Source organism: Mustelus asterias, chromosome 22, assembly GCF_964213995.1.
Source record: "Mustelus asterias chromosome 22, sMusAst1.hap1.1, whole genome shotgun sequence".
Classification (NCBI taxonomy): domain Eukaryota; kingdom Metazoa; phylum Chordata; class Chondrichthyes; order Carcharhiniformes; family Triakidae; genus Mustelus; species Mustelus asterias.
Genome location: NC_135822.1, coordinates 64404855 through 64432316, shown reverse-complemented (window position 1 = coordinate 64432316; position 27462 = coordinate 64404855). Strand labels below are relative to the sequence as shown.

Here is a 27462-nt window from a genome sequence, read left to right as displayed (position 1 = left end):
GAGCTTAATGTGTGACACAAAACAGATGGATCATTTCATTCTCCCCCAGCCTGTTCCTGCAGCTCTCTGCTTTTTACTCGTCTTCCCATTCACAGTCTCATCATTGCCTCTTTAGCTTTTCACCATATCTTGCCTAGCTGGTAGTCTTCTTTGCCCTTTTTTTTTCAAAAATATACTTTTTCATGAAATATCTTATTGCAGACTGGAAAGGGCTTAATTTAAAAAGCATTAATTTGTCCTCTCATCGCTTGCCCATGAACAAAATGGTGTTTTGGATTTACTTCCTCCTTTATAAGCAGTGGGTTATTTCCCCAGTTTTGCTGTGAGCTAGTTTTCCCCACCGTGAACTTGAGAGAGGATGAACCCAAAGGATGTGCTTAGTTCCACACACTCAAAATATGACAGGATGGTCGTAACGTTGTCTCCTTTGCATTCATACCATAAAAGAGGGACAGAGGAAAGGAAGATTTACAGTGCAGAGACAAATGAAATATTGTCTCAGGCGTTCCAGAATCAAAGTCCAATGAGGTATTTATTCACAGAGGTCATTGAGCTGAAAACAGATGTTGGATAATTCACTTTTCTGGTGGTGTTGATTTCACGTGATGAGACAGACATGCAGAGATAAATCAGTCTCGTAGGTGATGGTACAGAATAGCCAGCAGAAGCAGTATAGATAGGATCAGGTTTCCAACCTGTGCAAGAGCTCTTTGTCTGTGAAGCTGCTAGTCAGATAGTAAAAAGGCAACTTTGCAGGTTCTCACCTCTCCGCACTGTCTTTGAACGTGGATGTGTATCCTTGTTTGGGCTCCCGAGATTTCTAAATGTCTTAATCATTAAGAATTGAAAGGAAGGTTGCAGAGCCCTTTGTCTTTGCAGATAAGTAGATTCCTGTTGGCCAGCGTGGGTTATGAAATGCAGATTGCCTCTCAAAACTCCATTTGAATTTGACATCTGTAGACCACAGTGGGGTTATTTGTGGCTCTACAGGAATAATGAGGTGTGAGTTTCTCCGATATTGTCAGGTCACTTCCTTTGTTCAGGGGTCACAGACAGACATAGATTCAACCATTTTAGATCTTTGTTCAGTTTGAAATTTTGGAGATAGCAAGGAGCGTATTTCTATATATTTTGTAACCAAAATATACAGAGTGGGTTTTAGTCCCTCACAATTGAAAGGAACATCACAAGACAATTCAAAATAGTATTTATAGAAAGTACAAGGATATTTACATTTTCTGCATAGATTATGTTGCACTCTAAGGTGCTCCAATACAATAAAAAGAACAATATAAACATTTCAAAATGGTCATTACAGGAAGTGCAATAATATTCAAATTATTTATATAATTTATGTTGCACTCTGAGGATACAATACAATTATGACACATATAATTTTTGCTGTATGCATTCAATGTGAGTCATATAGCCTGAGGCTGCAGAGTCTTAAACAATGACCTTTCCCCATTGTACCTCTTCAGCCGCTGCCCCAAGCTTGAGCACATTCCCCAGCACGTAGTCCTTGGAATGTGCCAGTCTACAACATCTAATCTTTGCCCTGGAAGACCAACAAGTTTTGGACACACCAAAGAGCCTCTTTCACCGAGTTGATGATCCTCTAGCTGCAGTTGATGTTTGAGTCGGTTTGCTTCCCGGGGAAATCATCTGCATTTCCCAGCACCCCGTTGTAACAGGCTCCATAACTTGATACAGGACACTCTCCCCCATTGAGTTTAATCTTTGTGACTACCCCCTGGAATTACAGTTGATGTGATTGGGATAGTCCCAGAGTGGAACCAGAATGCTCCACTGGAATGTATGTCCTGGAAACACCTGGATACCTGGTCCCTTGCCTGTGTCCTCAGGGATAATGTGGAGATGCCGGCATTGGACTGGGGTAAACACAGTAAGAGTTTTAACAACACCAGGTTAAAGTCCAACAGGTTTATTTGCTAGCAAATGCCATTAGCTTTCAGAGCGCTGCTCCTTCGTCAGATGGAGTGGAAATCTGCAGATTCCACTCCATCTGACGAAGGAGCAGCGCTTTGAAAGCTAATGGCATTTGCTAGCAAATAAACCTGTTGGACTTTAACCTGGTGTTGTTAAAACTCTGACTGTCCTCAGGGATACACATCTGGACAAGCATATCCTGAGATGATATGATGGGGATTGGGAGGTGTTGGAGCATCACAACTTTAAATAAGTTCAGGAAGTGCTACAATCCGAAAGCAGCAGAGTGGAGCTGTTAGTTTCTGCTTGTCTTGGACATTCATTGGTGCAGCAAAGACACATTCTGACATTCACACTCACAAGAGGCGTGTAATAGGTTCAGAGAGTGGGCAGTCAAGGGATCATCCAACTCGACTGACTGTCTTCTGCAGCTATGTTTGCTGGCAGGTGTCTCTGGAAAGGGGATATGTGGTGTCTGCTGGCGTGATCGAGGCGTCCCATGCCCAGTGGGCATCAGGGAGACTGGGATGTTTCATCGACCTCTTCAATCATTTAGTTTTTGATGTTTCAGCTTGCCTTTGACTCTGCTTACTTTGACGCAGTATCCCTTTAAGGGGTTGCCTTTTCATTTATTCCCCCTTTTGTTGATTTGGTCACCCACAAAGAAGCAGGGCAAGGCTAGTGCTCGGAGGTGGGTGGGAACTGTCTGCACATCTGCTGTGCTGGTCTCTCTCTTGACGTGTTTTGATTCGAACCCGGGCGCTGCTCTGAGTCTCCGACTGTCAGCCGGAGGCGTGGGGCGAGCACAAGATACACGCACTTGGCCTTGACTGGAAAAGGAAGAGGAAGAATTTGGGCTCCAGCAACGTTGCACTCGGTGTGGAGAGAGACAAGGGGAAGTGTGCCAGGCAGCCAGCCATTCAGCGGGCCCTGCGCTGTGTTGAGCAGAGGGTCTCCCTGGGGTTTACCAGTCAGTTTTCAGAGTGTGAGGCAGACTTGGCGCTGCTGTGAGGGAGGGAGAGAGAGAGACACACAGGCACAGCCAGTCTCCGCCGCCTGCCTCACTCACAGCCCACCCACCCCGCCTCATTGTGTGTTGAGAGCAGCACCCGGGACTATTGATGCACCCTTTCCAGTGGTGTAACGGTAAGGTGGATCTCTTTGTTCAGTTTGCTGGCTGAAATCGAGGGGTCTGTGCATCTTGTTTTGTGATATGATGGTGAATGGGAGAGAGAAAGCCCCGAGCTGCCGAGGACAGTGAGAAGGACGGATTCCCCTTCTCGCCAAGGCAAAGCCTTTTGTGTGCGGGGTGGACCGCAGACAACAGCAGTGTGCCCGACCAGGGAGACAGGGAAAACAGCCACTGCTCAACGGGGCTTCAGACTGGGAGGAATGCAGGCTGGGGAGCTGACTGACTGGGCTCCAAAGAATGGGAGCCACGGTCTGTTGTGGTGAGAGGAATGCACCCCTCAGCGTCCAGAGGCAGAACAAAGTATCGGGGCTCACTGACTGAACGATGCAGTTCGACTCCAGTCAGGTTCAGTGCAGCGGGGTCCAGGGGATGGAGAATGGAGAGAAGAAGGGCTTCAAGAGAGAGAATTTGTTTACAGAAATGCCTGCCAAGCAATATAGAGATTTTTAGGCCCTTATGATTAGAGATTGTGTAACAGTATATGCACTGTATATTAGCATAGAAATACACTGCTTCTTAGTACAGATCCAATGTGTGTTGAAGTATAATATGTATATTAAACCTAGCAAGTGAAATGCTGTCCAGAATGAATATTTTAAAAATATTTGGATAAGCACTTGAAATATCATAACGTTCAAGGATATGGGATAAATGCAGGAAAATGGAATTTGTGCGTCTTTAGTGGTAGTTATTGACGGTACAGACCCGATGGACCAAAGGGCCTTTCTTGCGCTGTATGCTCCATGACTATTGTCTCCTACGTCATGCCGTCATTGCTTCCCAGGGGTGAAATAAAAGTGAGAACCAGCACCAGTGCAAAATCTGATTGTCACTCGGTAAATGTGCAGTAATTTACATAGTCCCCAGCACAGAAATAGGCCATTCAACCCACATGGCTCTCCTCCCACTTCTTCCCACCCTCGTGGAGAGAGAGAAATTCCTCTGAGACCCTCATTAGGTCTGTTCATGGCTGTCTTGTATTTATACCCCCCTGTTCATCCAAAAGTAGAAACGGTTTCTCCCCATCTGGTGCATTGGCCATGCTAAATTCTCCCTAGGCGCCAGAGTGTGGCAACTGGGGGATTTTCACAGTAACTTCATTGCAGTGTTAACATAAGCCTCCTTATGATAATAATAAATAAACTTTAAAAACTTTTTCAAAAAATCATCATTGCGTAGAACTCTATCTACAGACAGGGGCCCAAGTTTGGTCAACCTTTCCTGATAGTTACATCCTCTCAATTCTGGTAACATCTTTGTGAATCTTCTCCACACTTTCTCCAGTGCTTCTATATTCTTTTTGTAGAATGAAAGCAGGGACCAGGCACAGCAAATTAAGTGAGGTCTAACCAAGGCTTTATGGAAAGTTAAGGTTGGTATTATATGCCTCTCGAGATGAATTTTTGTGTTTGTGCTTTGTTGGCACTCTTAATGGTTTATCCAACATGACACCACTGTGTTGCTGATTTATATATCTGTATGCCCGGATCTCCTCATTCCTGCATCCTATTGTTTCTTGCCTTCCTCGTAATAACTCGCTTCCTTATTCCTCCCACCAAAATTAACCTCCCCACATTTTGCTCTTGCATATCACTTTCCATCCTTTGTTTATGTCTTCCTGTGTTTTGGTGCACTCCTCCAACTTATTTATTACCAACAACAGTTTTTTTTAGTTTATTTTTTAGTTCCTCTATGGCATTGCTGGCTTTTTGCCCATTCTTAATTGCCCTTGAGAAGGAAGGTGATGGTGAGCCATCCCATTAAATACAACTGGGGTGGTCTACTGTGCCACTTCAAATGTCAGTTCAGAGTCAAAAAAGTTTTGCTGGAGTCATAGACAGGCCAGACCAGGTAAGAATGGAAACTTTCCTTCCCTGAAGGACATCAGTGAACCAAATAGGCCTTTACCGCAATCTGGGAGTTTCATGGTCATCATTGCTGATTGCAGCATTTTTTTAATGCCAGTTTATTTAATTGAATTTAAATTCCCCAGTTGCCGTGGTGAGATTTGAACTCACGTCTCCATGTCTAGTCCAGCAATGTAACCATTGCTACCATATCATGTTTGACGTCATTTACAAGAATGATAATGAAGGCTAAATTTCAGAGCAGATTTGGTTTGATGCAGATGCTGCGTTGCTGTGTACATCAGGCTTACTGAGAGATATTCACATGCTCCAGAACTGGGTGGTGGTTTGTCTCTGACTCCCTTTGGTGGGAACCATACATTCCTCTCAGAAACAGGATGTCCCAAGTGATCGGAGGTGGTTCACAGCTTCCTTTCTTCTACAATCTGCAGACTGTAAAAACCAAATGTCTACATTATCTCTTGATTTATCTAATCTTACCTCCTACGTTTGTCAACTTTATTCGTGTCCTGCACCATAGGTCTTGGCACTTCACTTGGGTATCTAAGTTTTGTTTAAAGTCACATCCTTTGGTGGGTTGACTGGTCTCCAATGCAGTGGGAGTGGACACAATTGCCTTTGGAAGGTAAAATCAGCCAGATCTCCTCGTCCTGAATCCTGCTCCTGCCCCCAGTGGAAACTTAATATGTGTGGATGTGACTGGAATTCCTCCCAGGGTGGAATAGACTGTTTTGTGCATAAATAATAGGATAGGCAGCATGTGACAGTTCCTTCAGGAAAACTGACAGAAAATTTACAAGGGAAAGAATTATGTGCACAAAGGCAAATTATTACCTCAATGGAAAGCAGATTCAAAATGCATCTGGGCAGAGAGAACTGGTGTCTATGTTCATGAAGTGCAGAAAGTTGGTATACAGGTACAGCATATAATAAAAAAGGCAAATGGAATGTTGGCATGTATCACAAAGGGACTGGAGTATAAGAGTAGAGAAGTGTTGTTGTAATTGTATAGACTGTTGGTGAGACCACATTTGGAGTATTGTGTCCAGCTTTGGTCTCCTTATTTGAGGAAGGATGTGGAGGCATTCGAGGCATTTCAGAGGAAATTCTGGCGAATCCGGGGACGATGTATGAGGAGGGATTAAACAGTTTGGGCTTGTCCTCGCTGGAGTTTAGAAGGATGAGAGGGGAATCTGATCGAGGTTTATAAAATTTTTTAAAGTTTTTAAGTTTAAGTATTAGTGTCACAGGTAGGCTTAATTAGCACTGCAATTAAGTTACTGTGAAAATCCCCTAGTTGTCACACTCCAGCGCCTGTTCGGGTGCCTTGAGGGAGAATTTAGCACGGCCAATGCACCTAACCAGCACGTCTTTTGGACTGTGGGAAGAAACTGGAGCACCCGGAGAACATCCATGCAGACACGGGGAAAATGTGCAGCCTTGGTACAGACAGTGACCCAAGTCAGGAATTGAACCGAGGTCCCTGGTGCTGTGAAGCAGCAATGCTAACCACTGTGCCACCATGCGATTGATAAAGTAAACATGTCCCAAATGTTTCCTCTTTTGAGGCAATCTAGAACAAGAGGTCACAGGTATAAGTTGAGAGGCGGTAGATTTCTCGCAGAGGGTGGTGAATTTGTGGAACTTGCTGCCCCATAGCGCGGTGGAATGGTTTGAAGAAGGAGATAGATACATTTCTAATAAAAAGGGGTTAAAGGGATATGGAGAACAGGTAGGGAGGTGGATTTGAGACCAGGAAGATCTCAGCCCTGGTCTGATTGAACAGCGGAGTAGGCTCGAAGGGCTGAATTTGCCTACTTCTGCTCCTAATTCCTATGCTCCTATGTTCCACAAATCTGTTAACATCAGTCAGAAGCTTATGGGAGGGAAATTAAGGTTTTGATCCATAGTAACCATCAATGTCTCACTTCTGTTTCTCTAATTTTCCCAGGATGTTTCTGTGGATTGGGGTTGATTTACTCGAATAAATCGTGCACGATGCCTCCAATAACCTTCCAGGATCTTCCGTTGAACATCTACATGGTGATATTCGGCACTGGAATCTTTGTCTTTGTGCTCAGTCTGATATTCTGCTGTTATTTTATCAGGTAACTCTCATCCGGCTGTTTGCAGCGTTTACCCAGTTTCCTTAATTTTAACGTTTATTTCTGGGCAGTACATACATATGTTAATGCTGGGGCACAGTGGTATCCACATCAAGCCTCACTGAAGTTATGTTCGCCAATTCACCTTGACCTCGAAGAATAGCCTGACTGCACCAGTGGTATTTTTCCACTGCGCACACCAGCCATCCTGAGGTTGCCAAATTAGGAACAGTCTTGGTGGGTTTTGTACCCAGATCGCAGAGGTGAAAGGCCAGTGTCCGCCTCTTGAATTGCTGCCAAGCTATGATTTGTATTACTTCCCCTGCAGGTCTTTCCTCTGCTCGCTTTGTGTAAGCGTGTGGTGCTGTTGGTCATTATTTTTACTGGCTGAGATACGCAATGCCCTGTTTCTGAAAGTTGTACTCTAACCCCATGAGGATAGATAACAATGCAGCTCCCTTGAGGCACGAGGTATTTATATTCTGAAGGCAGGCAAAGCAGAAATGCTCAGCAATTAGATGGGCAGGAAACAACCATTGTGTTTATAAGAAAAGGCTGTTCAGACAGCTGCTATGAACTCTCTGAATTCTGTACAGAACCTGCAGGAAACTGAAAGGAAACTGAAAGGGGTAGGAGGGTGTCCCTTCTCTACCATTTCATATTTCTCTCATAAATTTGTTCCATGATCTGTAAATACACTTTCGCATTGCCCACACTGGAATAGAACTGAGACTCCCATTGGTAAATGTTAACAGAAAGACGAGTGCCTTTCTGTCCCTTATACAGATGACATCAACAAATTGCACTTGTGTACAGCCTTTCAAGCAATAAAACATCCCAAGGCTTTCCGGGAACAAATTTGACACCAAGCTACATGACAAGTTGGTAAAGGTGCATAAAATAAATTATGTGGCTTTCTAGCTTTTATAAATAGAGGTATAGATACCAAAAGCAAAGAGGTGATGCTAACCTTACATAAATTATGAGCTTTCAGCTGTGGCTTCGAGGTAGCAATCCCACTCACCTCTCGGTGAAAAGATTGTTGGCCCCAGAAACATGACCACAAAATCTAGCCAGACAGTGTGTTACCAAGAGACAGCTGCAGAGTCAGAGGCACCAACTTCTGGACAAGGGTTTAAACTGATGCCCCATCTGCCCTCCTGAACAGATGTACAAGTTCCCAAGGCACTGTCTCAAAGAAGAGAAAGGGTGTTATCCCAGGGCCCTGGCTGACATGTGTCTCCCAACACACATCACTGAGGCTATCTATCTGGTCATTTATTACACTGTCATTTTTAGAGGCACTGTGTGCAATCTGGCTGCCATGTTTCCTATATTACAACAGAGAGCATAGAAACATAGAAGCCTGACAGTGCAGAAGGAGGCCATTCGGCCCATCGAGCCTGCACAAACCACAATCCCACTCAGGCCCTAACCCCGTAACCACACGTATTTACCCTGCTAATCCTGCTGACACTAACAGGCAATTTAGAATGGCCAATCCACCTAACTCGCACATCTTTGGGCTGCGGGAGGAAACGGGAGCACCCAGAGGAAACCCACGCAGACACGGGGAGAACATACAAACTCCGCACACAGTCACCTTAGGCTGGAATTGAACCCCAGTCCACTTGGTTGGCCAGATAACACTTCGTAGAATCATAGAAACCCTACAGTGCAGAAAGAGGCCATTGGCCCATTGAGTCTGCACTGACCACAATCCCACCCAGGCTCTACTCCCATATCCCTACATATTTACCCGCCAATCCCTCTAACCTACGCATCTCAGGACACTAAGGGGCAATTTTAGCATGGCCAATCAACCTAACCCGCACATCTTTGGACTGTGGGAGGTTCACTTTGGGCACCCTGGGGTCATGAAAGCCACTGGACACTTTGTCAGCCACAATTTGTATTTTACAGTGGAAGGGCAGGTAGTGAGATAGTGCTTGAAAATTAAGCGACAGTAAAATCACACAGTGTAATGCATGATGTCTTAAGATGCACATTTTATTTTTGAAAAAAAAATCTCAAAGATGTTGAGTGAGTCCCAAAGTCATTTCCCGGAAGGAATAATTTTAAATATGAGGAGAGATTAGAAACTCTATGATTTGGAGAAGTTTTGACCATCGCACTCAATATTATGAGGGTCAGTTGGTTGGTAGACTTGATGATTACCAAAAGGACGAAGGAAAAGGTTCAAAGAACTTCTTGATGCAAAAGATTGTTAAAGCATGTAATTTCCAAGCAAAAAACATGGTGGAAGCACAATTCACAAAAGCTTTAAGAAGAAAGTGGATAAATATTCGACGAAGAGAAATTGAAAAGGATATGGTGACAGAGCAGAGAATGGAATAGAAGAGCACAGTTGTTTCAGCAAGTCAGATAAAATGAGTTGAGTGATCATCTGTGGTCCAAAACTCCAGAATTTACTGCACACTCAACAACAGATTGCAGTTAACATAGTAAAACATTCCAAGGCACTTCACAGGAGTATTATCAAACAAAATTTGACAATTAAGAAGTTATTATCATTGCTGGAAGAGGGAGCGATAACCAGTGGCTTCGTCACAGAGATAAGTTTTAAGGAAGGGAGAGGGAGGTAGCAAGACTGAGAGGGTAGGTGGGGAATTCCAGAGCTTAGAACTTAGACAGCTGAAGGCACAGCCGTCAAGGTGGGGGTGATTAAAATTGGGGATGTACAAGACGCCAGAATTGGACAAGCATAGAGATCTCCAAGACTCCTCAGGCAGGAAGAGGCTACGGAAGTAGATAGGTTTTAACTCTCGACGTCTTTGACTTCTTCTTAAAGTGATGAGTCCAAGACAGGACTTGGTATTGGTAGCTATATCAACTCATTGGAGCTTCGTCCTTACAAAATAAAAATGGAACAGGCTGGGCTTTATGACTGTTCTAAGGCAGGAGCTGGATCAGACTGTGCTTGGCAGCAATTGATAGAATCTTACTAATTACAGTGCAGAAGGTTTCCCTTCTACACTGTGCTGCTAATCCTGGCACAGCAGAGTGCCACCACTACCTGGTCCTTGCGAGTAAACAGTTGCCTCTGAACCTGATTCTTTTCTTGGATTATTGTGCTTCCTGTGTCTGGCCTGGGAACTTGATGTACAGGCCTGTCAAGGTGCCGGAAACTTGGAACACATCCTGCAAATTAAAGTCAACTTCCTGAGTCAAACAATTGGACTAAAGGCAGCAGGCTGCTATCAAATTTTCAGGGCTATTTTGAGCTCTCTTGGCAGAAGGTACAGCTCGTTACTGTTAGGAATGGATTTAGCTCACACTTAACCTCACACTTAACCCTCTTCACACAGCTGCAGCATTGAAAAACTGGGTTTGTGTGACATTACACTCCTATGTGAGAACATTGAACCAAGATAAGATCTCTCCGTGTGTTTGTGAAGTGCTTAGATTTTCCACTTAGTTGAATTTCCCTGGGTGCAATGCTGTTCGCACCCTCTCAGAATTAAGGTGAGCTGATTCTGCTGCAGATTCCAGAGTTAGCTTCATTTCAATCATCTGCATGATCTCCTCGGTAGAGGATTGCTGACTGAGTGTGGAAACCTGCTTGCTGCTGCTGGATTTAAAGGCCCGCAGCAGTTTAATGAGCCAACATAACAGCAGTTCATCAGTCAAACTAGTCCTTAAAGAATCACTGCGGTTTGCAGGCAGACAGAGACCACTGCCCGGCTCAGCGAAAGCATTCAGAGTGCTTCTGCAGAATGTGAACGCCGAAATATTTGCAGGGCTATGAGCAAAGAGCAGGTGAGTGAAACTAATTCGTGGTTTCTTTTAGAGAGCTGACACTGACACAGACACAATGGACCGAATGGCCATCCTTGTTCAGGGTGTGAGCGTCACAGGCAAGGTCAGCATTGTTGCCCATCCTTTATTGCCCTTGAGCAGGTGACGAACTATCTTCTTCAACCAGCAGTACTTTTGGAGAGGGGATTTCAGGATTTTGACCCAACGTCACTGAAGGAACAGCAATAGATTTCCAAGTCAGGGTGGTGAGTGACTTGGAGGGGAACTTACAGATGGTGATATTCATTCCCATGTGTCTGCTGCCCTTGTTTGCTGAGGTGGTAGAGGTGGCGGGTTTGGAAGGTGCTGTCAAAGGAGCCATGGTGAATTGCTTGTGGACGGTACACACTGCTGCTACTGTACATCCCTGGAGGAGAGAGTGAATGTTTAAGGTGTTGCATGGGGTGCTGATCAAGTGGAATGCTTTACCTTGGATGGTGTCGAGTTTCTTGAGTGTTGTTGGAGCTGCACTCATCGAGGCATGTGAAGAGTATTCCATCACATCCCTGACTTGTGCCTTGTGAACAGGTTTTAGGGAGTCAAGTGAGTTATTCATCATAGAATATTCCCAGTCCCTGGCCTGCTCTTACAGTTAGCATATTTATATGGTAAGCAGTTTAGGTTCTGGTCAATGGTAACCCCCAGGATGTTGATCATGGGGCATTCAGCGACAGCGATGCCATTGAATGTCGAGGGTTGGTGGTTAGATCCTCTCTGCTTGCAATAGTCGCTGCCTGCCATTTAAATAGCATGGATTTGCCTCTTATCAGTTCAAAGCTGAATGTTGTCCAGTTGTTGCTGCTTGCAGGCACAGATTGCTTCAGTATCTGAGAAGCTGCGAGAATGGAACATACTCATCAGCGATCATTCACATTTCTGACCTGATGTTGGAGAACAGGTCATTGATGAAGGAGCTGAAGATGGTTGGGCCGAGGACACTATCCTGAGGAACTTATGCAGCTATCTTCTGGGGCTGTCATGATTGGCATCTAATAACGACAACCATCTTCCTTTGACCTGGGTATGACTCCAACCCTCTGATTCTCATTGACTTCAATTTTGCTTGGGTTGGCAAGATGTAGACCCCAAGACAGCAACAGCAGTGGGTTGGTAAATGTGTGCAAATGCAGCCACCAAGTACAAGCCAACTCAATGCTGTACCACTTCAATTATCCTACTGGGAAGACAAGGAGAATCAACAACACATTGCTGCACTCAGTATGATAGCTACGTTTTAGTGAGTGAATTGTTTCCTATGATTTTAAGGATGAGTACTAGAATGTTCTAATAACTATTCAACCCAATCTTTAATACCTTCAATGACTTTTCTCCCCAGAATCTGTGAAGTTCCTTCCTCACAGTGATGAAGAGGTCTCATGTTTTGAGGCCCTGTACCAACTGATCCGTCAAAAACCACAAAGTTCCACCTCTGTAACATTGCCGACCTCAGTTCTTGTGCTGCTGAAATCCTAATTCATACTTGTTAACTCCAGAGTTCACTATTCCAACATATTTCTGTTCTCTACTTACATCCAATCCTGCTCTAAGTTCTATTCATTCATTACCCCTGTGTCCACTGAATGACATTGGCTCACGGTCCCTGAAAACATCAGATTTTATATCCACCTCTTTGAGGTCAAATTCTTTAGTGGTATTGCCCCTCCCGTTCTCTGTGACATTCTCTTGCTCTAACCCAAACTTTCATTTTTTCTGATCTGAACCTCTTGTCCATCCTCCCCTCCCTCCATCCCTGTGATTGGTAACTGTGCCTTCAGCCAGCTAAGGGCCACACATTGGAATTTCCACCCCCAGCCAGCTTAGTGTTGACTTCACTGACCCCATCCTTGATCTGCTCTCATTGTGCCCTCCATCTCCCCACCCTCAAAGAATACCTTCTGCCTGTCCTCTGTCTCCCACAGGAACTCTTCCACATTGGAATAAGCAAGTCTAACCGGCCACCACACCAAGCGCTGCGCTGTGGCCTTGTTTAAGCTGCTGTGTGTTTTTATGGTGTTGGTTTTCTACTCCACCAAGATGGACAAGTCACAGTCAGAAGATGTGGAGGATGCAGGATTCTGGGTTTCAGACTTTTCACATGGTCCTAGTCCGGCTGCTGCCTCCCGACAAATCCATCAACGTGTCTTTACATTGTTGAATTTTCATAGACATCTCACACACACAAAAATACCACAATACAAATTGTATTAAACTGGAGAACTGAGTAACAGAATTCATGATACAGATGCAAATACGTGAATGCGTAAATATTGATGTTCATCACAAATAGACATAGAATTTAGCCATATCTGTGTACCAGTCCATGGCTGCAACCCTTGTTCATATATAAGAGCAGTCGGGTGTTGGGGCTGCCCCAGAATTTGGTGCTAATTTTCAAAGATGCAGCAGTCAATGTTAAAATGTGATCACTCCACCTTTGCTGGGAGTGTCCAGTTACAGACAGACCTTTAGGAGCAGTGAAGTCAGGTTGACTGTTAAATTATACCATGCAGCTCTGAAAAATAAACTACAGTCTTAGCTTCCTGTGATCTGAATGACTAACTGTCTACCTGTTTCCTTTCAGTAAACTCCGACACCAGGCACAGAATGAGAGATACGGATACAAAGAGGTAAGAAAAAAGGGAACTAACTCAGAACTAGACTTCAAACCTCAACCTAATTCGCTGATCAGATGAAAGCTCCAATATCCCGTGGCCAAAAGTCCAGCTCAGACAGTCCATCCACAAGGAAGGTTCCCCTCTGTATTACCCTGCGGGTAGAGTCAAGGAAAAGGAAGAGCAAGGAAGCTGAAAATCATACCCCTTTCTAACAACAATTCATTGTCGCATCGCAGAGGTCTGGAACTCAGGACTCTCCAGTTCTTCAGCACCGCTGATGATAGTGAAACACAGAGGGAAGAGTGGGGAGGGAGAACCTGACAGTACCAGTGGTGAGGCCAGTGTTATTTTCAAACCAATTCATATTCTCTCTGGCTGTCTTCCAAATTACTTCTGTTCTCCTAGGACTTGTAGCCCATTTGTTGGCCACTCAGTTGTCAGCCAGTCCCTCAAGTATATTTGCCCCCTCCCCTCCATGTGTGGGAATACATTGAGCATCACACACTTAACTGACATTATTTATTTTATTTATTATCAGTGTCATAAGTAGGTTTACATTAACACTGCAATGAAGTTACTGTGGAAAAACCCCAAGGCGCCACACTCTGGCGTCTGTTCGGGTACACTGAGGGAGAATTTAGCCTGGCCAATGCACCCTAACCGGGACTATGGGAGGAAACCGGTGCACCCGGAGGAAACCCACACGGGCACGGGGAGAATGTACAGACTCCGCACAGACAGTGACCCAAGCTGGGAATCAAACCTGAGTCCCTGACGCTGTGAGGCAACAGTGCTAATCACCGTGCCACCCCCATTCAGTCCAGGCTGATCTAATGTAAGAGCTAGAAACTGCAGTAGGCAGTATGGCCCCTCGAGTCTGCTCTGCCATTTAGTAAAATCATAGCCGATCTTCTACCTCACAACTCCATTTTGCTGCCTGATCACCAGATGCCTTTGTCCCTTCGTGTTCACAAATGTATGAGCCACTTAGTCTTGAATATGGCTGGAACTGTGGTCTGGTATGTGGCTTGTCATTCTCACTGTGAATGTGCTTCTTTCTTCCACTGCCTCCTCAGGTTATAACAAGGGGAGATGCTAAGAAGCTGAATTTACATGGGGTAGGTCACAATTTTATTGATATTTGTTGTCGAGCTGCATGCTCTGCAGCAGTTTGTTGTATCAAAGTAAATGTGTTGTGGGTGTCAGATGTTTGTTTGAAGTATGTTTGTCATGTTTGGATGATTGGAGGACAAATATTGAAGGTGTCCATTTTAATCCAGTTCACACAGAATGAAATGAAAACCTCCATTTTTGTTTATTCCACAGCAGACATGTGCTGTTTGCTTGGAGGATTTCAAGATTAAAGAGGAGTTGGGAGTGTTACCATGTCAACATGCCTTCCACAGGAAGTGAGTAACCTTTGAGTCAAACAGTTGTTGTGTTTTGCGCTCCAGTGCAATTTTGTGCTGAGCCCTTTGCAGCAAACAGGCCACAGATACTGCACACAGATACTGCACAGAGCTGGAAAGCAGCCGGAACAACGATTCATTGCAGTCAAAGAATGGCAATGACGTGGAAATGTTGCAGCAGATTCCGCTGACACACTGTCTGCATAATCAATTCGTCTGACTCAAGTTTGATCAATGCAGTAAATTTCAGACAAGGCTGGGTGTTCACACTGACAACTGAATTGATGCTTAGGGAGACACACCAAAGTGTCTTGTTCTATACAGTGACACAGTGTCTGCACACTGTTTCCCTTGTATAATGTTGCACTCTGTACAGTGTTACACTACCTACACTGTTCCTCTCTGCATCGTGCCGCACTTTCAGGCACAGTCTTGTTCAGTACAACACTGTATTGCCTGTACACCATGCAGTGGTCTGTACAATGTCCCCTGTGTTGCAGCAGGGACTACATTTCAAAAGTAATTGACTGTAAAGCACTTTGAAAGGTCCAGAGGTTGTAAAACGCGTGATAGTTTTTCTTGAACCCAATATTCCACTTAACTTGGCGTTGAACTGCTGAAATATAGTGCTTCACTCAGCTCAGTGTTTTAACTTTGTAATTCCCTCAGTACAATATTGCACTGCCTCTATGCCATGTTTCACTGTGTACGCCTGTACACTATGGTGACACATCGCTTGTACTCAGTGTCTCATTTTGTATGACGTTACATCGTACGCTGTATTTCACTCTGTATCATGTTTCCCCTCACTGAACATGGTTTCTGATTCTTTTCTGTTCTCTAGGTGCTTGGTGAAGTGGCTGGAAATCCGCTGTGTCTGTCCAATGTGTAACAAACCTATTGCTGGAGCACCAGAGCAGCAACAAGCAATTGGCACACTCCTGGATGAACTTGTTTGATGTGCGTTCTAATCAATATGGACAGCAGAAGCTCAGAATAGCCAAGAAACAGGAGTTTTCTATTTGTTTTTAAACTGTGATTGACTTTTGATTGGAAGCTAGGAGTGTGTGTGAGAGGATCTGAGCCATGCCACATGCTGTGGCTGGAACCAACCCTGGCAATGGTAATTATGGGGAAGACTTCTCTCCACAAGCCCTTCCAACACATCTGCTGAGGAATAGAACAACTTCCAGCCTTATAGTTTCTGACTGATTTCTTTAATACTCAACAGCAGCCTGCCACTGATCTGTGCAGAGTTGGCTGATCTCAACTGGTGCCATACCTGGTGCTGCAATTAGGCAGTGCCATGGGTTAGAGAGAGTTTCCATTCTGATTGTGTACTCAGAACTGTGTAACAGTGTGGGCAGGCTCAACAGCGATGCTTTGCACAGGTAGATATACTACCAAGTTCGAATCGCCTTCTAAGTGGATACTGGCTGTTTGCATGAGGCATAAGTGGACATACAGCAGCTATGGAGTTTAACTCAGTCAGAATTGTTTTGGAGATGGGAATGGGAAACAATGAGGTTAAAGCACTGAACTGCACTGAAATCAATATAAATCAATCTGGCCATTCATACACACAGCACAAAGATCATGCTGTCATGTGCACAGTGCACGGACCAGACTACCCTTCCCACACCCTGCCCATATACATGCTGATCCATCCACATCACTGCATGCAGGTTGGTGGGATCACATCGAACTTCCATTCACCTGACGTATTCCCACTTGAGTGGAGTGCAGTGGATCTAACGCTGCTCTCATGGTAATATCCAGTACTACCATCAGAGAGAGCATCACCGGTTCACATATCGGGTCAGACAAGAGTCCGTTTGCTCCCACTCACTCAGTGTGATTCTCTGTGTCTGGCTGCAATGGAAATTGCACAATTGCGTCAAGAATCATGATTGAGAAATAAACCAACGGCCACGTTCAAGTCGAGATCTATCTTCCTGCTTGCTTCGAATAAACTACCATCTCTCCCTCAAGCACAAAGTGACATTGAATTAAAGGTCTCAGTCAAAGACTCTGTCAGGACAGCTGTTTTGGGGAATGGAAGTGTTACGCTGATGTGACTGCAAGTGCTCCTCTGAGCTCAGAATTAGAGCATGTTGTTAGAATAGAACAGAGAGAGAGAGCTTCACCCTGCAGTGAGCTGTAACATGGAGCTCTCTGATAATCGTGCTGTATATTGCACGTCTTTTGTTATTTACTGGGCACGACTGTTTTGTACATATTTTAAATAAGTGCTTTGAACCTGTTCCTTCTTTTGTGAAGGATTTTCTCTTGTTGTAAAATACTTTTAATAAATATATGCCTCCAGTGTATTTTGACACTTTTGTGTGGTTTCTTTTGCACAGCACTAGAGATCAGATAAGCAGCCTGAGACAGAGGAAACCTAAGGTTCAGGGTTGTCCCCTGTATGTTGTTCGGGCTCACACATCAAAGGTTTTCCGAGTGAAATATCAGATGGTGTTGGTGTCACTGTATCCTGGCAAGGAGCTATATTGGAAAATACTGATGTATTCTCCTGTTGCATTGACAGATGAATGTTCAGCAAGGGATTCGACTGTTCACTGTTTAGCTTGCTGTTAGCTCATATGTGATGCCAAACCAAATCTTTATTTGCAGATCCAATTGTGCAAGCATTACGTACAAAGTCACTGCAAAAGGGCTGGGTGAAGGCACTGGCTTTGCGGTGTGCTGGAGAAACCTGATTCTGTTCTTCTCAAATGTTGAGATTGCTCGATGACAGACTTCTCCAACTCTTCAGTGTTGTTTATTTCTCCTCCAGGAAAGGGACAAACTGCAGAAAATAAGGATTTGAGTTGTTCATTTGATTTGATTTATTGTCACATGTATTAGTATACAGTGAAAAGTATTGTTCCTTGCGCGCTATACAGACAAAGCACACCGTTCATCGAGAAGGAAAGGAGTGCAGAATGTAGTGTTACAGTCATAGAGAAAGATCAACTTAATGCGAGGTAGGTCCATTTAAAAGTCTGATGCCAGCAGGGAAGAAGCTGTTCTTGAGTCGGCTGGTACGTGTCCTCAGACTTCTGTATCTTTTTCCTGATGGAAGAAGGTGGAAGAGAGTATGTCCGATGCGGCACCGTGGTTAGTATTGCTGCCTCATAGCTCCAGGGACCTGGGTTTGATTCCTGGCTTGGGTCACTGTCTGTGTGGAGTTTGCACATTCTCCCCCTGTCTGCGTAGATTTTCTCCGGGTGCTCTGGTTTCCTCCCACACTCCAAAGATGTGCAGGTTAGGTGCGTCGGCCATGCTAAATTGCCCCTTTAATGTCACAGGATGCATAGGTTAGACGGATAAGTGGGGTAAATATGTGGGGTTCTGGGGATAGGGCCTAGGTGGGATTGTTGTCAGTGCTCAGTGACTCAATGGGCCGAATGGCCTCCTTCTGCACTGTAGAATTTCTATGATTCTATGCGTGCGATCCTTAATTATGATAACTATTTTTCCCAGGCAGTGGGAAGTGTAGACAGAGTCAATGGCTGGGAGGCTGGTTTGAGTGATGGACTGGGTTTCGTTCATGACCCTTTGTAGTTTCTTGTGGTCTTAAACAGAGCAGCAGCCATACCAAGCTGTGATACAATAAGAAAGAATAGTTTCTATGGTGCATCTGTAAAAGTTGGTGAGAGTCGTCGTGGACATACCAAATTTCCTTAGTCTTCTGAGAAGGTAGAGGCGTTGGTGGGCTTTCTTAACTATAGTGTCGGCATGGGGGGAACCAGGACAGGTTTTTAGTGATCTGGACATCTAAAAACTTGAAGCTCTCGACCATCTCTCAACCAAGAAACAATATTTTTCACTGTATTGTAATACATGTGACAATAAATCAAATCAAAATCATTTCTACTTCGTCCCCATTAATGTAGACAGGGGCATGTCTTCCACTACACATCTTGAAGTCAATGACTATCTCCTTCGTTTGCTGCTGTTCCTGCCACTTCCCTGGACTGGAAGGTTGCTGTGAAGAGGATTTCATAACACAATAAGCCACACTTCACCTCCTGTGTTTTCAGTTCATTTTGGCTTGAGCCTGCAAATCACAGAATCTATGGCACAACATAGCCACATGAGGGCACCCTCTACCCAGTTCCCCTGTCTGAGACTGCCAGTCTTGGGTGTACTGCAGTTCCCTCCCATGAGACATTGGGAAGATCAAAGCCATTGTCTTTGGCCTTTTCATAAATTCCATTTCCACATTGACTGTTCTCTCCAACTGTGATCTCAGGCTGAACTATACCAGTCACAGCTTCTATGTCCTATCTGAACCTGAGTTGAGCTTCTGTCCACATGTGCTCTCACAAAGCTGCCAACTGCCATTGGAACATCATCCATCATATCATTAGCCGATCAGCTGCTGAAATCGACTGTTACCAGAACTTTGACTTCCATTACTTTCCTGCCTAGCTTCCCACCTTTCATCCTGCATTAACATGAGCTCTGCTGTCCATATCCGATCTCGCAGTAAGTCCCATTTGATTTTATTTGATTTGATTTACTTTTGTCATATGTATTAGCATACAGTGAAAAGTATTGTTTCTTGGGCGCTATGAACGCTACTGTTCATAGAGAAGGAAAGGAGAGAGTGCAGAATGTAGTGTTACAGTCATAGCTTGGGTGTAGAGAAAGATCCAACTTAATGCAGGGTAGGTCCATTCAAAAGTCTGATAGCAACAGGGAAGAAGCTGTTCTTGAGTCGGTTGGTACGTGACCTGAGACTTTTGTATCTTTTTCCCGACGGAAGAAGGTGGAAGAGAGAATGTCCGGGATGCTTGGGGTCCTTCATTATGCTGGCTGCTTTGCCGAGGGCAGCAGGAAGTGTAGACAGAATCAATGCTTGGGAGGCTGGTTTGCGTGATGGATTGGGCTACATTCACGACCCTTTGCAGTTTTTTGTGGTCTTGGGCAGAGCAGGAGCCATACCAAGCTGTGAGAGAGTCAGAAAGAATACTTTCTATGGTGCATCTGTAGATGTAGGTGACATGCCAAATTTCTTTTGTCTTCTGAGAAAGTAGAGGCATTGGTGGGCTTTCTTAACTATAGTGTCGGCATGAGGGGACCAGGACAGATTGTTGGAGATCTGGGCACCTAAAAACTTGACCCTTTCAACTTCGTCCCCATTGGTGTAGACAGTGGCATGTTCTTCTCTACGCTTCCTAAAGTCGATGACAATCTCCTTGACTCCTAACTGTCAATGTGGAAATGGAATTTATGAAAAGGCCAAAGACAATGGCTTTGATCTTCCCAATGTCTCATGGGAGGGAACTGTAGTACACCCAAGACTGGCAGTCTCAGACAGGGGAACTGGGTAGAGGGTGCCCTCATGTGGCTATGTTGTGCCATAGATTCTGTGATTTGCAGGCTCAAGCCAAAATGAACTGAAAACACAGGAGGTGAAGTGTTTTGTTGACATTGAGGGAGAGATTATTGTCACCGCACTAATTCACCAGGTTCTCTATCTCATTCCTGTGCTCTGCTTCGTCATTGTTTGCGATCTGTCCCACTATGGTGGTGTCATCAGCAAACTTGAAAATCGAATTGGAGGGGAATTTGGCCGCACAGTCATCGGTGTATAAGGAGTATAGTAGGGGGCTGAGAACACAGCCTTGTGGGGCACTGGTGTTGAGGGTGATCGTGGAGGAGGTGTTGTTGCCTATCCTTACTGATTGTGATCTGAGAGTTAGGAAGTTCAGGATCCAGTCTCAGAAGGAGGAGCCGAGGCCCAGGCCACAGAGTTTGGAGCGGAGTTTCGTGGGAATAATAGTGTTGAAGGCTGAGCTGTAGTCAATAAATAGGAGTCTGACATAGGTGTCTTTGTTATCTAGGTGTTCCAGGGTTGAGTGCAGGGCAGGGAGATGGCATCTGCTGTGGACCTGTTGCTGCGGTAGGCGAACTGTAGTGGATCCGGGTAGTCCGGGAGGCTGGAATTGATTCGTGCCATGACTAACCTTTCGAAGCACTTCATAATGATGGATGTCAGAGCCACCGGACGATAGTCATTGAAGCGCGGTGCTTGGTCTTTCTTAGGCACTGGGATGATGGTCGTCTTCTTGAAGCAGATAGGGATCTCAGATTGTTGTAAAGAGAGGTTGAAGATGTCTGTGAATACCCCTGCCAGCTGATCCGTGCAGGATCTGAGTGCTCATCCGGGCACCCCATCTGTGCCAGTCGCTTTCAGAAAGTATATTGTGACTTTTTTTTGGAAAAACATACTTCATTCATAAAGGTTGACCTTCGAGAAAGCTGCTCTAACATCTGCAATGGTGAGCCCAGATACAGGTTCATCCAGGGCTTCCAGGATGGAGGGCATGCTCTCACTGACCTCTTGCTCAAAACGGACATAGAATGCATTGAGCTCGTAAGGGAGGGGTGCATTGGAGCTGGCTATTTTACACGCCTTCATCTTGTAGCCTTTTATGTCTTGCAAACCTTGCCATAGTCGGCGGGAGTCTGTGTGGCTAGCCTGGGATTCTAGCTTGGTTGGTACTGTCTTTTGGCATCTTTGATGGATCTCCTTCGATCGTACATGACCAATGTTAACTCCCAGTTCAACAAACAGTTCAAATTTAAAACCCTCATTCCAATTCTGCCTCCTCCACCTTCACTATTTCCGTCACCTCCTTCAGCCCTACAACTTTCTGAGAGCTTTGCATTCCTACAAACTGTGGCCTCTTCTGTACCCCACACTCCTTTTTTTAAAGAATATACTATATTTCTAACATTTATAAAAATATATTGTGACTTTTTTTTGGAAAAACATACTTAATTCATAAAATACCTGAAAGAACATTACAAAACATTTCAAAGTGCAATCATATTCAGGTTTTCTAAACAGACTGTGTTGCAGCCTGAGGTACTTCATTGCAATAGAAGGAACACTACAAACATCTCAAATAGCCATCACAGTGCCATGAAATTCAAGTTTTGACATTTAAAAAAATGTAATTCCTTTCTCAGCCGGACAAAGCCTATGCACAAAGTGGACAGGACAAGCCTTGAACCCAACTCCTTGCTTGCGCCAAAATCCCAAGTGTCCTACTGCGCACGCGCAGTATATCTATACTATAAAGCGCATAAAGTGGATCACAATTGATACTTTTATAAACTTTTTTTAAAAAATCCCTGCAGTTCAAAATCAGACGGGTAATGTGCACTTTGTAACAAGGTTAAAGGACGGCACATTTCACACGTAAGTATGAAAATCCCATTCATCATACTTTTGAACTCTTGAAGGATCGAAAAAGTTATGGGCTGCCTGGAACATGACTCACAATAAATACCTTTTAAGTCAGGGTGAACCAAAACATTTCCCATTCTCTTGACATCCTGTGATAGGGACGCAGTCCGTTACCTCACCACCGGTATTCATTTTATTCAGTGCCATTTAATCCAAACGTTATCCCTAAACTAACTTTAGTAATAAAGTATGTAAATATATGCAGACACGTCATGATGTACGTCACAGGGGCCAACCCCCACACGTGTTTGCGTGTGGGGGTTGGCCCCTGTGACGTACATCATGACGTGTCTGCATATATTTACATACTTTATTACTAAAGTTAGTTTGGGGATAACGTTTGGATTAAATGGCACTGAACAAAATGAATACCGGTGGTGAGGTAACGGACTGCGTCCCTATCACAGGATGTCAAGAGAATGGGAAATGTTTTTGTTCACCCTGACTTAAAAGGTATTTGTTGTGAGTCATGTTCCAGGCAGCCCATAACTTTTTCGATCCTTCAAGAGTTCAAAAGTATGATGAATGGGTTTTTCATACTTACGTGTGAAATGTGCCGTCCTTTAACCTTGTTACAAAGTGCACATTACCCGTCTGATTTTGAACTGCAGGGATTTTTTTTTAAAAACTATCAATTGTGATCCACCTTATGCGCTTTATAGTTGAATTTTTAACACCATATTCACATCGTTTCTAAACTCCTTGGAAGAAGCTCGGTAGACTTTAAAGATGAGGATGCAGAACAGTCAGAGCTTAGGGTGTAGCGAATAATCAGATTGACACATGGTCGGTCCATTCAAAAGTTTGATGACAGTAGGGAAGAAGCTGCTCTTGAGTTAGTTGGCATGTGATCTCAGACTTATGTATCTTTTTTCAGACAGAAGAAGGTGAAATATGTCCAGGGTGTGTGGGGTCCTTGATTATGTTGGCTGCTTTTTGGAGGCAGCAGGAAGTGTAGATGGAGTCAATGAATGGGAGGCTGGTTTGCGTAATGGACTGGGCTTCGTTCACGACCCCTGTAGGGTTGTTTCTTGCAGTCCTGGTTAGAGCAGGAGCCATGCCAAGCTCTAATACATCCAGAAAAGACGCTCTCTATAGTGCACCTGTAAAAGTTGGTGAGAGTCGTAGTGGACATGCCGAATTAGCCTCCTGAGAAAGTAGAGGCGTTGGTGGGCTTTCTTAACTATAGCATTGGCGTGGAGAGACCAGGACAGGTTGTTGGTGATCTGAACATCTAGAAACCTGAAGCTCTCCACCATTTCAGCCTCATCCCCATTGAGGTAGACAGGTGCATGTCCTCCGCTATGCTTCATGAAGTCGATGACTATCCCATTGAGCGAGAGAATATTGTCATAATACCAATGCACCAGATTCTCTATCTCTTTCCTGTGCTCCGTCTCATCATTGTTTGAGATCCAATCCACTACGGTGGTGTCATCAAACTTGAAAATCGAGTTAGAGGGGAATTTGGCCACGCAGTAACAGTTGTGTAAGGATAGTAAGGGGCTGAGCATACAGCTTTGTGGGGCACTGGTGTTGAACATAATTGTGGAGGAGGTGTTCTTGCCTGTCCCTACTGATTGCTATCTGGGTCCAGTTGCAGAGGGAGGAGCCAAGCCCTAGGCCACGGAGTTTGGAAATGAGCTTTGTAGGAATAATGGTGTTGAAGGCTGAGCTGTAGTCAATAAATTGGAGTCTGAAATACCAATCTTAGCTCTGTTTTCACCTCATCTCCTGCTTTCATCCTATAATAAAGCAAAATATTGCTTGGTGGGTGTAAATGTCACTTGCTATTTTTCAGCCCAAGCTTGTGTCTTGGCCAGGACTTGCTGCACGTGGGCACAGGCTGTTTTGAAACTACAATAGAATCTGCCTGCACACATTCTCAGGCAGCGCATTCCAAATCCTAACCACATGCTGTGTAAATAAATGTTTTCCTCCCATTGCCATTGCTGCTTTTGTCAAATATCTTAAAGTGGTAGATAGGGAGGAAATATTTCCTTTGGCAAAAGGATCGAGAATCAGAGGGCACAAATTAAAAGCTAAAGGGGCAAAAAAATTATCACACAGTAAGTAGCAACAAACTGGAATGTGTTGAGTGTGCGGTGGATGTAATTTCAAGTATTGATTGAAATTGCATCCTGTACACCAAAGTCTAGGCCATCAATATAAATCAAGAAGGCAGGGAGTCCTCATACTTTCTGGGGAACCCCACCACAAATCCCACAGCTTTGTGGGGCACTGGTGTTGAAGGAGGGTGAAGGGTCATCCTGACTTGAAACGTTGGCTCTATTCTCTCTCCACAGATGCTGCCAGATTTGCTGAGTTTCTCCATCATTTTCTGTTTTTGATTCAGATTCCAGCATCCGCAATATTTTGCCTTTACCCATCATAAATCTTCCTTCAGTCCGACAAACAACCATTCACCACTACCCTCTGTGCTCTGTCACTCACTCAGCCAATTTTGTATCCACATTACTGATCTTTTATTTAAATAGATGAGAAAAGGGAATAGAAAAATATGCCAAAAGTTGCTTGGAAGTACAGAAGTTGAGTATTGCTGAAAAGAAAGATATGTTGCCAAAGCTTTTCATCTTGTATGCATCAGGACAAATGCAAGAATGCAAAATTTTAAACAATCACAACAATTTATACGACAAGGAGAAAATTATATAAAGCAGTATCTTGAATGTTTGAGAAAAGGCAGGTGGAATAGGAATAGACTCATGTGGAGTTTAAACACTTGTTAGGCCATATAGCTATTCCCTACATTGTTGCATGTCACATTTCAGATGCAGAACATTGGTTGCAAGAAAAGAGGTCTCCTGTTGCAATGGTAACATCCTCACCTCTGGGCCAGAAGCTCTAGGTTCAAGTCCCACTTCAGGACTTTGTGGCTGAGGAAGGTGTGTTGGTAATGTGGCCAAAACGTCTGATTTCAAGAAGAAATTAGATAAAGCTCTTGGGGCTAAAGGGATCAAGGGATAAGGAGGGAAGGGGAGGGATCAGGATAATGAATTTGATGATCAGCCATGATCATAATGAATGGTGGAGCAGGCTCGAAGGGCCAAATGGCCTATTCCTGCTTCTAGTTTCCATGTAAACAGGTTGATTTTCAGCTGGGATATGAAATTGACTGAGTGACAGGAAACAGAGGGTCGCAGTGGACTGAAGGAAGGTTTATGGGGGATTCCCCAGGTGTGGGTGTGAGGACCCTTGCTCTTCTTGTTGTATATGAATGACCTCGACATCGGTGTACCGAACAGCATTTCAAAATTTTTGGAAGATCACAGAACTTGGAAAATATTGTGAACTGCGAGGAGGGTAACAGGGAGCTTCAGCTTCCAAAGGGGAATTCAAAGATAACATCAGCGTGTGGCGACTTCTTGCAAGCTGTGCCCCTTCTAATTCTATCTTTTACTCTCATTCTATGCATCTAAAACTTTATTCTCTCTTGAACTCCCTAACAATGCTTGAATTTAATCTCTTACAGATTTGGCGTATTAAATTGATCTTTCTCTACACCCTAGCTATGACTGTAACACTACATTCTGCACTCTCTCCTTCCCTTCCCTATGTACAGTAAGAAGTCTCACAACACCAGGTTAAAGTCTAACAGGTTAGTTTGGTAGCACGAGCTTTCAGAGCGCTGCTCCTTCATCTTCCCTATGTACGTAGTGTTGAACTTGCAGGGGCCCTGGCAGACATATTTAAAATGTCAGTTTTCACGGGGGAGGTGCCGGATGATTGGAGGGTGGCTCATGTTGTTCCGTTGTTTAAAAAAGGTTCCAAAAGAAATCCGGGAAATTATAGGCCAGTAAGTTTGACGTCAGTGGTGGGCAAGTTATTGGAAGGTGTGATAAGGGATAGGATCTACAAATATTTGGATAGACAGGGGCTTATTAGGGAGAGTCAACATGGCTTTGTGCGTGGTAGGTCATGTTTGACCCATCTATTAGAGTTTTTCGAGGAGGTTACCAGGAAAGTGGATGAAGGGAAGGCGATGGATGTTGTCGACCTGGATTTCAGCAAGGCCTTTGACAAGGTCCCTCATGGGAGGTTAGTTAGGAAGGTTCAGTCGCTAGGTATACATGGGGAGGTAGTAAATTGGATTAGACACTGGCTCAATGGAAGAACAGTAAGAAGTTTAACAACACCAGGTTAAAGTCCAACAGGTTTATTTGGTAGCAAAAGCCACACAAGCTTTCGAGGCTCTGAGCCCCTTCTTCAGGTGATTTCAAGAAGAAATTAGATAAAGCTCTTGGGGCTAAAGGGATCAAGGGATAAGGAGGGAAGGGGAGGGATCAGGATAATGAATTTGATGATCAGCCATGATCATAATGAATGGTGGAGCAGGCTCGAAGGGCCAAATGGCCTATTCCTGCTTCTAGTTTCCATGTAAACAGGTTGATTTTCAGCTGGGATATGAAATTGACTGAGTGACAGGAAACATCCTCGTGTTTGCGTGGGTTTCCTCCGGGTGCTCCGGTTTCCTCCCACAATCCAAAGATGTGCGGGTTAGGTTGATTGGCCAGGTTAAAAATTGCCCCTTAGAGTCCTGAGATGCGTAGGTTAGAGGGATTAGCGGGTAAATATGTGGGGGTAGGGCCTGGGTGGGATTGTGGTCGGTGCAGACTCGATGGGCCGAATGGCCTCCTTCTGCACTGTAGGGTTTCTATTCTCACCACTCACCTGAAGAAGGGGCTCAGAGCCTCGAAAGCTTGTGTGGCTTTTGCTACCAAATAAACCTGTTGGACTTTAACCTGGTGTTGTTAAACTTCTTACTGTGTTTACCCCAGTCCAACGCCGGCATCTCCACATCAATGGAAGAAGCCAGAGAGTGGTTGTGGAGGATTGCTTCTCTGAGTGGAGGCCTGTGACTAGTGGTGTGCCGCAGGGATTGGTGTTGGGTCCATTGTTGTTTGTCATCTATATCAATGATCTGGATGATAATGTGGTAAATTGAATCAGCAAGTTTGCTGATGATACAAAGATTGGAGGTGTAGTGGACAGTTAGGAAGGTTTTCAAAGCTTGCAGAGGGATTTGGACCAACTAGAAAAATGGGCTGAAAAATGGCAAATGGAATTTAACGCAGACAAGTGTGAGATATTGCACATTGGAAGGACAAACCAAAGTAGAACGTACAGGGTAAATGTTAGGACTCTGAAGAGTGCAGTTGAACAGAGGGATCTGGGAATACAGGTACAGAATTCCCTAAAAGTGGCGTCACAGGTGG

At 44.4% G+C, this 27462-nt stretch overlaps 1 protein-coding gene and 2 non-coding genes across 5 annotated transcripts; 2 read left to right on the top strand and 1 right to left on the bottom strand.

The window, feature by feature from the left end:
* The first annotated feature begins 2330 nt into the window (after positions 1–2330).
* rnf122 (ring finger protein 122) lies at positions 2331–17288 on the top strand. 3 transcript variants are annotated; one of them, XM_078239489.1, is made up of 7 exons: positions 2338–3096; positions 4449–4514; positions 6962–7118; positions 13516–13561; positions 14626–14667; positions 14876–14958; positions 15803–17288. In XM_078239489.1, exons 3-7 carry the CDS (start codon positions 7009–7011, stop codon positions 15915–15917), a joined length of 396 nt encoding a protein of 131 aa, XP_078095615.1. In that variant the 5' UTR covers positions 2338–3096; positions 4449–4514; positions 6962–7008; the 3' UTR covers positions 15918–17288. The 3 variants fall into 3 exon arrangements, with proteins under 3 accessions (XP_078095613.1, XP_078095615.1, XP_078095614.1); XM_078239487.1 differs by lacking the exon at positions 4449–4514 and having other exon boundaries at positions 2331–3096; XM_078239488.1 differs by lacking the exon at positions 4449–4514 and having other exon boundaries at positions 2955–3096; positions 14879–14958.
* Positions 17289–22121: 4833 nt separating this feature from the next.
* Positions 22122–22224, bottom strand: LOC144510314 (small nucleolar RNA U13). Its single transcript, XR_013500618.1, has one exon. It is a non-coding gene; the product is annotated as a small nucleolar RNA U13 (small nucleolar RNA).
* A 498-nt stretch (positions 22225–22722) lies between these two features.
* On the top strand, positions 22723–22825 carry LOC144510312 (small nucleolar RNA U13). Its single transcript, XR_013500616.1, has one exon. It is a non-coding gene; the product is annotated as a small nucleolar RNA U13 (small nucleolar RNA).
* Positions 22826–27462: the final 4637 nt, after the last annotated feature.

Bases quoted from the DNA above. Each gene is read 5' to 3' on its own strand.
- rnf122 (XM_078239487.1), top strand. From the start codon at position 3,072: ATGCACCCTTTCCAGTGGTGTAACG. The intron at 3,097-6,961 runs GTAAGGTGGATC...TAATTTTCCCAG, and splicing joins CCCTTTCCAGTGGTGTAACG to GATGTTTCTGTGGATTGGGG. The intron at 13,562-14,625 runs GTAAGAAAAAAG...CTGCCTCCTCAG, and splicing joins AGAGATACGGATACAAAGAG to GTTATAACAAGGGGAGATGC.